Source organism: Parambassis ranga, chromosome 8 (assembly GCF_900634625.1).
Source record: "Parambassis ranga chromosome 8, fParRan2.1, whole genome shotgun sequence".
NCBI lineage: Eukaryota > Metazoa > Chordata > Actinopteri > Ambassidae > Parambassis > Parambassis ranga.
The window spans coordinates 7,895,545-7,907,842 of record NC_041029.1 but is presented as its reverse complement, the minus strand read 5'-3'; the positions used below and the strand labels follow the sequence as shown (position 1 = coordinate 7,907,842).

Below are 12,298 nucleotides of genomic sequence, written 5' to 3'. Positions count from 1 at the left end.
GATTGTGTTTTTGAACCAGACCACCATCCATGATTTTTTTGTTAGATTCTCAGTTTACAAACCAAAGGGGAGTTCACTGGTGTTAGATTTCTTCACTCACTTTTTGTCTTGTGGAAAAAAAAAGTACAGGTATACTTAAAAAAGTTGACTTCTGCAAAGCAGACTCAGGCTGCATCTCTAGACCACCCGACTCAGGATGCATTCAGATGATCTGAAGTTTAACAGTGAGACAAAAAAAGCACACAGTCCAGATGATGATGCTGCCTTAGTTCAAATTTGTACAGACTGTATGCAGTATGAGCCTGCAGATGTAGCCAGCTGTTTGCACTGGCACATACATATTTTGAGAGATCAGTTTGATTTTTTGATGTACCGTGGCCTCTTTAAAGCTTTACATCAGTCAGATTACAAGTCTGATGCTGACAAATCCAGCCTGCAGAAATCTGGTTTACTGCAGGTATTCAGAGCCATTTGGGTTCACATGTGACAGTTCTGAGTGATGTGCAGAGCACTTTTTGGTTTCAGTAGAACCCACTGTAGTTTGAAGGTTTTTTTTTTTCATTTACAAGACCAGCAGCATTTTGCACAAGATGGAGGAGCCATGTCAAGAAAACAAGACGTTTCTTCAACAATAATGTAAAACCCTCTTGACATTATGAACGTGAAAGGCGAGTGGTTTTCTATTAAACAGAACAATTCTGTAATAGCATTAAGGCTGTGCACTTCTTTAAATATCTTACATTTACAAAACACTGGGAGCTTATAATTACATGAAGTTGATTTTTTTATTAATTATAATCAATTTGTTATGAAAACATAATGTGAATACTGACATTTGCAGATGTCACACCTTGTGAGGCAGATTCTCACAAATCCGGTTACATGCGCAGAGGTTCCCATACCTAACCTCATTCACTAAATTACAACCGACATGAGATTGAAAACGTTTGCAACACTGAAATGACTGCCCCCTGGTGGTGACAGAGGGTATTACAACACATTACACTGTAGCATAAACACAAACAAACGTCTTCAGCTAAACGTTGGCTACATATTGCTATATTTTATCAGAACTTGGACAAACAGCGACGGCCACATTGTCTTTGATTATCGCAACTAACTATTCCGGCGGGGGCAGCCGTTAGCATCGAAAATGATCGAAAAAGAAAGTTATTAGCTAGCGCTAGCTAGCTTGTCCAACTACCACGTACATGCTGTAAACGCTACATTTGCCTAGCAAAATAAAACCAGGCTCAAACTCAAATGCACTTACCAGACAAGTTGAATGGCACAATTTATAAAGTGACACTATGGTAAATAAGATTTTAAACTAGCGTCTGAGACCATAAACGTATTTGAAAATTGTTTTTCGCAGACTCTAACTATTTGGATGAGTCGCCCCCCACTGGTCAACAAAAAAAAGACAGGTTTACTGCATCACTATACTAGCAGTGACAGAAGAATCTGCACACATGCAGAGCAAAAGTCTGGCTCCAGCAAGTCTTTCTCACATCAAGATCACAATATGACCTTTATTGAACAACATGTGAATGATGCACATGAACACAAATGCAATGCAAAGCTTTGACCTGCAGATGTCGTTGTTGTGACCTCTTTTGAAACAAAACAGTTGTTTCTGACACCAGAGGACAAGTAGGTATATCGAGGTTGTGTTCGCTGGTTTCAGGATATTTGTACCATTAACTGGACCCAATCCATGATCCCACTGTCCTCCAAAAATACAGAACTTTGACCTCAGTTCGTCCATAAAACAATAACACTCCTGGGAAGAACATAAAGCTGTGCTGACTTGTTGATGAGAATGACAAACATCTACAGATTTAAGATCAGTCGGCTGAAATGGGCCCAAACATGTTTATTAAGAGAAAAAAAAAGCGTAAGAAAACAAATGGGCCATTGGTAGTAAATGCATCACATGATGGTTTTCCACCAGTCCATTGTCCATGTAGGACAAAACATCCACTGATGTGTGTCCTCACTGCAGAGTTGCACATAAAAACACAGCTGCATGTTGTAAAAACACCAGTCGCATCAGGAAGACTTTCTCCCATGAAATTTTGAGCTATCATTTGTCCACACTCTGTAAGTTCTACAACATTGTTAAAACATGAGGTTTGAATGATTTTTAAGACACAGGGACACATACACTCATGAACAGAAAGTGGACAGCATGGATAGAACAGCATCCTCCACAAAAACTAAAACATTTGTGCTCTTTATTCTACATTAACATGTCAATTTAAGCCATCAACCTGCTGTGATATGAATATGAGAAGATATGAAGTATTCCATGGATGAATGTAAAACTATTGGCTATAACGCCAAAGCATCAACTACAGCAAGACATCTCAAGTTATCATTTTCAAAAGTTATTAACCAGGATCCACAAAAGCTGTTTAAAGGCTGAGCATGTCTTATTTACTGTAAGAGGGAATCATCTCATGCACAAATAGACATAAGACTACCTGCTATATAAATAACATATCACTGGTAAAAAGCACACAGAGCAGCCACATACAATATTTGGATGAGGAACCAGTTCCTATCACAGATATTGAATACCGTCTCTCATGTTTGTGCTCCTAAAAATTCAAACTCTTCTCCTCCCACATAACAGTGAATACTGTTGGGATTGTCATTGCGATAAGCTTAAAAAAAGGCAGATGATTCAAAGTAACAGTTTGATGAACTTCAGGCAACATCTGCATAAACTGCTACAGAAGTTGATCATTCAAATTTATGCCTGCAGATAACCAGACATCTCATGTTGCAATCACATTACGATTGTATCAGAATGTAAATAAATAAGCAGCATTTTGAACTTGAAACTAATAATTAATTGCATGAGGCACAGTCTAAAGATGATTATCAGGATTTTTGCCAAAAACAATAGACGCTGCTGAGCCACTGAGCCGGAGGAGCAGAGCCCCAGCTCAACTGACTGAAACAAGAAGCTGCAAAACAAAATACAACAAATACAAAAACAATGGCTGTCTCAGAGAAAAGAAATGCTGAATGAATCTGGATGCTCGGCGTTCTTGGTGAACTGCCCTTTTCTGACTTATGGCTAATACACACTATGAGGCAAAGAATAAAAACATCAAGAGGTGGCTTTCACAGTGATGGTTTTTGATGGGATCAAAAGGGTTCAGTAGCAGATTGTGTGTCCGTTTGTCCTTACAAACTGTGGCAAATGAAGACAATGCACAGATAAACAGCCGATGAAAACTCTTCCTCACAGTGAGGGAGAAAAAGCTGTAAACAACAAGCAACATTGTGAGAAGGTCCTGGAATGATACAACAGAAACTAAGAACATGTCACAACACAACACAGCTCAATGAGGGTGAGACAGAGGTGCATCCCTGTGTGCTGCACATGGGGCACTAACACAAAGCGTGATGCATCATGTTTTGCATGCAAGAAACTTGGCTTGTGGGAAGACAATAAGGCAAACTTTTCATGTTTTGCTTTAAAAATATACAAATAACAGGATTACTTGTTTCTATAGGAGCGGTCTTAAACAGGAAACTACAGGCATCAGATTTATTAAATAAGTGACATCAGCCTAGTTCCTGAAGTGTATGTAAACATACTGTGGCAGAGAAAGAAGCTGCTTTTTATGACAAACAGGACCAAAACTGCAGCAGGTTGCATTAGAACCCATCTGCAGTCCTCTTAATCTATTCTGTGAAAACATTCCCTCTGGAGCCTCACTACTTTACTAGTTCTTCCAAACAGAACTGGCCATCTTTGGCAAAGGAGCGATGAGTTTGTGAAAATAACTCCTGTTCTCCAGTGGAAATGTTTCCTTGCTTTAGCAGAAAGGAAATTTTCCTAACAATGAAAGTTTTAGTTTCATCAACTGCTGCTGTCATTGTGACCTGGTGAGGTCAGTTAACTGATTTCCAGTTCAACATTGTGTAATCAGCGGTGTCACATTGATAAAATTCTTGGGAGAAATGACAGATTTTCCTTGTTTTTGTTTTTTTAGACTTTGCAGCCGTTCTGTACTTGCCTGAGTTGTGAGAGGAAATGGAGCAAAGGAGAAGCTCGAGGTAAAGGAGCCTGGGTGAAGAACTCCTAAACTCCAACTGATTGCAGGATCAACTCTTTTAAAATGGAGCCTAAAACACAAGCACTTTCCAGCCGGAGTGTACGAAAGAACAGCCGAAAAAGAAGGAGTCAACTGCCTGGTCCACCAGCCAATCAAAAACCACCTCCCGGTTGCCTGAGCCAATGGTCACCCTCAGCTTGAAGTTGCTCCCCTCACTCAGGTTGTTGTTGCTAATGGGAAACAGGTTCACCACTTCCATGTCAAAGGTCACAGCAGAGCCAACAGCGATGGCAGGCAGCTGGTTGGTCATCTCTTTACCGTTGACAAATACGGCACCTGTAATGAGAGGAGAGATCTTAGCTCTCTGTGCTTTGTGCTAAGCATCTAAAACCTTTTAGGGATGTCCCAATCCGATGATGTGTGTGTCTTGTAGTGTAGGGGTATGACAGTTGCTTTTGGTGCGAGAGGTCCTGGGACATCCCTAGAACCTTTCCTGGATTTGTTCCAATTTAAATGGGGGAAAAACAATTTTAAGGATGAGGTTGGCATACCATTGGTAGAAATGCAGACAGCCTGATCCCTCTGAAGGGATTCTTCTCCCCGTTCGCCATCAATGCACACGCCCAGACAGTCCCTCCGATCCGTCTGACCTGCAGCAGAAATTCTACACACAGACACATAAAATGCACATTACTGTGAAGTGTGAGTCCAGAAGGAAAATGCAAAGACATCCATGTTCATGAAGGGTTAATTATATATGTTGTGTGTAAGCGTACTTGAAAGTCAGTGTCTGGCCACAGAAGTAGGTGGGAGCGTTGGAGTAGAGGACGGGACAGCGTGACTGGGAGGCGTCATTACGGAGGGCGATGTTTTTCCTGCTGCTGAGGATGTAGCCTTCAGTCCCTCCCCGCCACTCTGGAGGTGGAACCAAATAACAAATTAATACAGTTATACATACATATATATATATATATATATATATATATATATATATATGCAATACACAAATGTATTTTGTGGTTTTTGCTTTGTTACCCTCCATCTGTGGCTGAGATAAGAAGTCTTCACCTACCATGTGGTGCTAATGTGGTGTATCCTGTCTGTGGGATGCTCCAGGGGCTCCACTCTGTGCGACCCTCTCCCCGGGCGCAGACCCTGAACAGATAATCAATGTGAGGGTCCAGGTGGAGAACCAAGAACTCGCAGTCTCGACCGATGTAGGCGTCCTCATACTGGCTTCCCCCACTACCAGAGCGCCGGTGCTGCAGCCGATAATCCGCTGCTGCAAAGTCCTCGTCCACCTGATGGCCAAATGGCAATATTCACACATCTCAACTCCAAATCATACAAATACTAACAGTATATGAATATGTTAATCAGCTCAGATATATGCATATCCACTGCAGGATATATACCCTACAAAAGGTTTTGAGAGTCAGGGTCACAAACTTTCTGCCTGACCTTACACCAGCGGACCAGGATGCTGCCTGGTCTCTCCTGCAGCTCTTCTATCTGGACGGGTGGGTGGGAGGACACGGAGCCATGGCGGCATACTTTGTCCTTCAGCAGGCCTAGCAGGGAATCATCCAGCTGAGCTGAAACACATGGCACGTCCACCAATGCTGGTACCTCAGGCAGACTGGAGAACACAGCAAAGGCTTCAGATGAAAGGAGAAAATACTACTGCACAGCAGCAGGCAAACTGTTTAATCAAATGGCTAAAAACAGCTACAGTCAGACTACACGTGTCTGTCCTACCTGTCCAGTTGGATGTGCATGGCCTTTTTTGTAAAACTACCCAGTTTGTCCTCCTTCTCTCCAATACCACATCGTAGAGCAGCTTCTCCTGTACAGAAAGAGAGATTGTAACACCTATATAACAATAACTTTCCTGCAGCATTTGCGCTGAGGGAAAGAGCAATTTATCAGAGGCAGGCATGCAACTCATTTATTACCAGTATTATCGAGGTAAGTTTCCTATTAAACGTTTTTAAAAATCTAGCCAAAAAAAGTTAATAAGGCAAAGTCTGTAAATGTAAAATAATGTCTTGCATGTGTTGCTTGTTCAACAAGTTGTCCAACTATTGCATGTGTGTGACCCACCCTCCCTCAGCAGCTCATCAGCCTGGCCCACACCATGCTCAATGAGGCTCTGACAATCATCCAGTGGCCGGATGCTGTCGACCTCAATGGTGTCCACTTCAGCCAAAAGGCCAGTCAGTCGGTCTGTCAGCAACTGACTTGCAGCTGCCTGCAGTTCTGCAAAGTGCCTCCGGAGGGCCTCGCGGGCCTGACTCGAACTGCCCCGAACCTAAAGAAAAGAGAAGCGTTTAAGATAAAAGGATGTAAGCCTGTGAAGGAAGCGTGTAACAGAGGACCTGCATGCTCCTTTCGTTTTGAGACACTAGATTTAGTGTTTACTATCCAGATCCTCACAGCTTCACATTTAGACAATATCAAGGTACACTGCTGAGATTTGTTCAGTACAGATATTGATTGATACAGCAATAATGATTTCTTTGGAACAAGTTGTATTAATAAAAAATACTGACAGCAGAGAGCGGCTTGTCAAGAGGGTTGCTGTTTTGTCATCCCCAGTAGAGGCTATGTTTCAGTTCCTCTTTGCAAAGCACACTTTGATACACACACACAGGATCTAGGATTTCACAATGACTATACAGAGAGATAGCAGGAAACGGAAGGCTGATTGACAACTGCAGCACTGATAAAGCAGGGACAGTATAACTATGAGGATGGAAACACGCCAAGCTTTTCCCTAACGCACACTATTCTTTGTGCATGTTTGCGTCTGTCTGTGTGTGTGTGTGTGTGTGTATTGAAGACACTTTCCACAGGAGGCAATGCATCACTTCCTGGAAATTATCAGTACGACACAGACAGCCAACAATCAATATTTTGGGGTTTGTAAAATAATAGTCTAAAACTAAAAATATAACCAGATGCTATCAGGAAGAATTATCCAACACAAAGGGATGATCTGACATAAGGCAGAGCAGAAATAGACAAAGAGTTTTCTCTAATGTTTGGACTACTCCTCTTACAAAGGCAAGATGCTGCAGTGATAAAACTGGTATCTCCTTTCTTTTCTCATTGTGTTTGTGTGTGTTTGTGTACGTGGTGTGTAATGTTTCCTGGACTTCAATAATCTGGTGGCGAGCCATCTCTTCTGTGGGAAAGAAGGGGCGTCATTGAAGGAAAAAAAACTCCATCCAAGATAATGTATGATGGAACAGCTGGGACTGGGTGGAGCAGTCGCACACAACATAAAAAGAAAAAACTACTGTAAAACATATTTACGGCTGGTATTAACATGTGATATGTACACACAGATCATTTATCTGTGTAAATGTATGCTAAACAGGCCCACATTCAGGGAAAAAAACATGTAATGGATTATCTCTATGTCTCAGGGTACTTAGCTTCGGTGTAGTTTGACATCCAGATACAAGTCTGGTGTAACTTATGGCAGCAACCATTGAAGCTGCCTTGAAATGTAAAGTTCATATGTGCCTTGTCTAGGAGTATAAATAAAGGACTCGTCTGATCATGACTCAGCAGTGAATGTCTAGAAGGGAGAGAGGAAGATGGCTTTCTCCCATTCTCCCTTTGGGTATTCATGCTACAAGCGTGACCTTGTTACATGCTCTCATCAGTTCAATGTGCAGCATACCAGTCAAGTTAATATGAATTGTTTTATGGCATATTAGAGCTTTGTACACCATGCTTAGAGTTAACTGTTATGCAAATATTTATGCATCCAAAATTATTACTGCTAAATTATTCTGATGATTTTAATGTATCAATTCATTAAAATCCAAAAATGGACTCTTTCCCTCTCTCTCTCTAGTCTATAGTAACAGGAAATAGCCGCATTGTTTACTGTGAGCAGCTGGACGGGTAAATCTAGACAGCAGGGGGAAGGAAGAGATAGCAGAGACAGAGGGGGAAAATATGGTCCCCTGGGATTTTTGTTGGGTCACACTTCATACTGATGTGGCTACTTCAGTGTATTTGAGAGGGAACTAACGGCATACAATCTGAAGAACAACACTACACTGACTGTAGTGACAAGTGGGAGAACAACTGGTGGCGCTGTCCATCCTGCTCAGTCTTCTTAAAACCTACCTGTTTGCGGGCCTGGTTGAGTCCATGCAGGCGCTGCTGGAGTTCACTGCGATAGTTCTGGGCTGCCTCAATGCTTTCTTTTGCCTCCTGCAGCAACACGTCCACCTCCACAGACATCCTGCTGCCTCCTGATACACACACACACACACACAGGAGCAATATTTACAAAACACAACCAAGACAGAGTATAAACTGAAACTAGACACATATTTTTACTTGGATGCAGCAAAGATCCATTTCATATTATAGCTCTGTCTTTTGTTGTCTTACAACGTTGTGACAGCACTGTAAACGGTCAGCTTTAGTGAACATACTTTCTACCAAACAATACTGTAGATCTAAAGCACAAGTAACAGCTTGATTATACTGGTGTTGCAGGAGTAAACATAAAAGGCTGAACAAATCAAAATTTAAAGAAACAACTATACTAAAAAACCATTAACCTGATAACTCATCTGTGTCAAAAAATGCATTCTAGGCATAAACGTAGCCCGATAGTAGTCTTACACCTGGTAACTGAGAATAGAGGATCTGTGGCAACATGAAAACCACTTCCTGCAGCAACCAACTTAGGAGTCAGTTAACAAAACCATTTTATTATCAGTGTGGTTCTTGCAAAAAAAAACAAAGCCCAAAAAGTATATGCACTTATCATGCAGTGCTGACCTCATAAGAATGTGTCCATCCAGTGAAACCTTTGACTTAATATACAGTCAGTTTAATGAGCTTCTTCCTGTGACCTTAACATCTATTATCAAAGATCACTGACATAATGTTTCTGCTCAGCTACATTACTTACTTTGGCTGTGTTAATATCAAAGCCAATAAAATAATTATAGCCTGGAACAAAGCAACATCAGCATGTAGAGCTTATCTAAATTTGAAACAACAGCTATATAAGTTATAACCTCAGTGTTCATATCAGCACAGTCACAACTGGCAGCTGCTTTTAAAGTTCAGCAGGGTTTGCAACAACACCTATACCACAATACACTGTGTTTTTAACGGGTAGACCTTTACTGTACAGTATCAATCATTTTAGATAAAAACTGTGGAAAAGTGATTGATAACTTATTTATATAATATGTCAATACCATATATAGCCATGAGCTTAAAATGGCAGCATGGAAATCTCTTTATGAAACTGAAGATGTGACGAATTTCCTTCATCACTGCCCTTTAAAGTCTTCCTGTTAGAGATGTCTATTTCTGGTTTAGAAAAAAAAAGCATTACAAAAGGACTAACATGCCATCAGTCAGAAATGAGTTGGTGAGTTTGCAGTCTCACACAGCAGGCGGATTGTATTCTGTCATGCTTTTTTTTGTTCAGTGCTGAAAGCAACCTGGCTCTCTACTGTGGTCAACCATGCTTCCTTTACAGCATCTGAGGAGGAAGTTGCAGACATTTGCTGTATAGTTTCTTTAGGGTATCATCGTATATATTACCAGCATCTCAACTCCAGTTTCCGGATGACTTAATAAACATCATCATAAAGCCTGCATGTCCTTCTATTCAGTAATAAGCAACTTTTAATTAAAGTATCATATCACTATGCCTTTGCACACTTATTTGTGTAAATCAGAAACAGAATCGGAAATACTTTATTAATTCCAGGAGGAAAGTTTTTTAAACTAAGGGTGAGGATTCCACGCACTCTCAATTATCCTTTTTTTTTTTTTTTTAAACAGCATGTTTCAGATGTACTTAAGAACAATCATAGCTGATGCTATTTGACATTTCTGCTCCATTTTGAAATTGCAGTGTATGTTACTGTACATCACACTCTTTTACTCTTTGGAGTGTATCTGTATCTGTCATCCAGCAACACTAACCCACACAGTACATCATTTGTAAATTTGCAGATTAAAACTTCCAAGAATCCATGGTGCTCATATGCAAGTAACCACTGTGACAAACAATAGGTTGTCTGGCTAAAGTTTTTAAAAAATGAACATTTCTTTGTTGTGCATTGTAATAAATTGAATATTTTTGCACAAAACCAATAAACTCTACTATGCATTTATGCAGAGGAATGCAAATGTACAATTATGCAGGCATGTGCTCGCTCACGTTGACATAAACAACACCCACAGCTAACACTGGTGCTCTTCTTTTACACACTTCTCTCTTTCTGTCCAATGAACAGCGGCCTTTAACAGCTGCCCAATATTTTATTTTACGTCCCCTAAAAAGGGTGCTGGTCCTTTTCCTATCTCTTTAATCCCACAGTTTATAATCCTTTCTCCCCAAAACCTGCTACACCCTCAAAGTGAAAGCTGGGTTCCAAGTAAATGTCAAGCCGGTTTTTTGTACAACACAGAAACACTCTCTGTTTATATATGCTATGGGTGTGGCTATAAGTAAATTAACAGAACTGTTTGCCCCTGAATCTGTCTTGATGTAAATGTGTTTCCATAGAATTCAGAGTATTTAGGTCAACCTGCATGGGGTGATGCCCTGTTGTCCTGCTTTCACAAAATAGACAGATTTCATTTCATTTCATTTGGTTGTTAAGCACTGGAAGGCCTCTGATTCCTATGAGCTGATCTGAGTTTAAATAGCATCATTTACACATGAATGTAGAATGAAATATATTTAAAGAAGCTGGATTCCGTTCTTTCTGCATGTGGCACACTGACTGACTATCAGTAAAGTTATGAAAGGCATTCAAGCACAAACCACATCATCATCATCATCATTATTATTAGAACAGACCACTGACGAAATGAGACAACAGGAGACATCAGACATGTCTAAACTCGCTCACAACAACTTCCGTATTTCGTAGTTATTTCCAACTTAAACCCACGCCCACCAGCATTGGGGCTGTAGTGGGTCTGCAGAACCTGTGTATTTCACAATGTGTGGTTTCTCATACTTTCACGCTGGAATGTCACGAGAAATATGGGTAAAAAAAAATGTAGAACAGATCATCTTAGTCTGAAAATACCGGGATTAGCCTTCAAGAACGCCTTATATTACAGATACATAAATGTCTTAAGAATAGACAGACAGAGAATCTTACCACTAAACCACCACTGTATCCACGAAGTGCCAATCTTAAATGAAGAGTCGCCGTCCTCCTTATTTTGGTGGAAGCAGATGAGAATACCAGACAAACTAACAAACAGCTGAGAAGTATCCGACTAAAAAGTGTTCCTGGTTTAATGAAAAGTCGATTTCAGCGACAGAAAGGGGCACTAACCGCGACGTCTGCCGTTTAAAAACATTACAAGACAGAGGGAAAGTTGGGGCTAGCTTGTTGTTGTCAAAAGACAATGAAATTCGGAACGTGCCTGAGAGAGCAAACACAACACTCGCATTATCTACGACCAAAAGTGGGTCATATGTGATACTATCCCGTCCTGTGCGTGGGGTAAAGTTCTAGAACATACCTGTTTTAGTGCCTTCTGATGGCCATTTCGTGCTCAAAGTTATGAATCAGCTCGAAGCCGCTGCCGCCGCTCGATATACGCCGAAGTTTTGCTCAGGTCCAAAAATGACACTTCCGTGGCTTTAAGAGTAACAGCGAATCACAGACGAGATCATGTCGATTGACGAGAAAATCCACCAATCAGAATAAGATATGCTCAGTCTGCCCCTCCCCAATGAATGACCACTCAGATCAAAGTGGGACTGATGAAATAAACTGATGTGAGGCCAAATCTGGACCGTTCTGTAGTAAATGTGTACACATACTAAAAAAAACATAGATCATAGATACAGTGTGTCATGGAGGGTTTTGCATTAATTAGAAACATCCACATCCACATTTAGCCTATACCCAAAAACAAACATATGAAGTGCATGCTGGTCTCTTTATAACGTTCTGCACTAGAAATTTTATCCGTGTACAAAAATGACAATTCGGGTTTTAAAAAAATACTAAAGTATAGTTACGAAAAACCCGAGACAACCGCTCCTTCATCAGTTTTGATAAAAGTGTGGAGAGATGACGCCCTCCCCTGGTTCATGATGCATACAGCATTTTACTGACATTAGGTCTGGCTTCACCCAGTGTCTATACGTCCAATTGACATATTTTGACATCCAGTTCTGAGCTGAATTTATTTAA

General features: G+C 40.7%; 1 protein-coding gene across 2 annotated transcripts; it reads right to left on the bottom strand.

The window, feature by feature from the left end:
* Positions 1-1,501: 1,501 nt before the first annotated feature.
* crlf3 (cytokine receptor-like factor 3) lies at positions 1,502-11,734 on the bottom strand. Of its 2 annotated transcripts, none has more exons than XM_028411155.1 (9): positions 11,619-11,734; positions 8,223-8,350; positions 6,180-6,387; positions 5,835-5,922; positions 5,538-5,715; positions 5,149-5,377; positions 4,853-4,991; positions 4,628-4,740; positions 1,502-4,412 (listed from the first exon to the last, which is right to left on the bottom strand). In XM_028411155.1, exons 2-9 carry the CDS (start codon positions 8,337-8,339, stop codon positions 4,147-4,149), a joined length of 1,338 nt encoding a protein of 445 aa, XP_028266956.1. In that variant the 5' UTR covers positions 8,340-8,350; positions 11,619-11,734; the 3' UTR covers positions 1,502-4,146. The 2 variants fall into 2 exon arrangements, with proteins under 2 accessions (XP_028266956.1, XP_028266957.1); XM_028411156.1 differs by lacking the exon at positions 11,619-11,734 and adding an exon at positions 11,249-11,531.
* Between the last annotated feature and the right edge of the window lie 564 nt (positions 11,735-12,298).

Bases quoted from the DNA above. Each gene is read 5' to 3' on its own strand.
- crlf3 (XM_028411155.1), bottom strand. From the start codon at position 8,339: ATGTCTGTGGAGGTGGACGTGTTGCTGCAGGAGGCAAAAGAAAGCATT. The intron at 6,388-8,222 runs GTAGGTTTTAAG...TCTTTTCTTTAG, and splicing joins TCAACCAGGCCCGCAAACAG to GTTCGGGGCAGTTCGAGTCA. The intron at 4,992-5,148 runs GTAGGTGAAGAC...TTCCACCTCCAG, and splicing joins CACCACATTAGCACCACATG to AGTGGCGGGGAGGGACTGAA.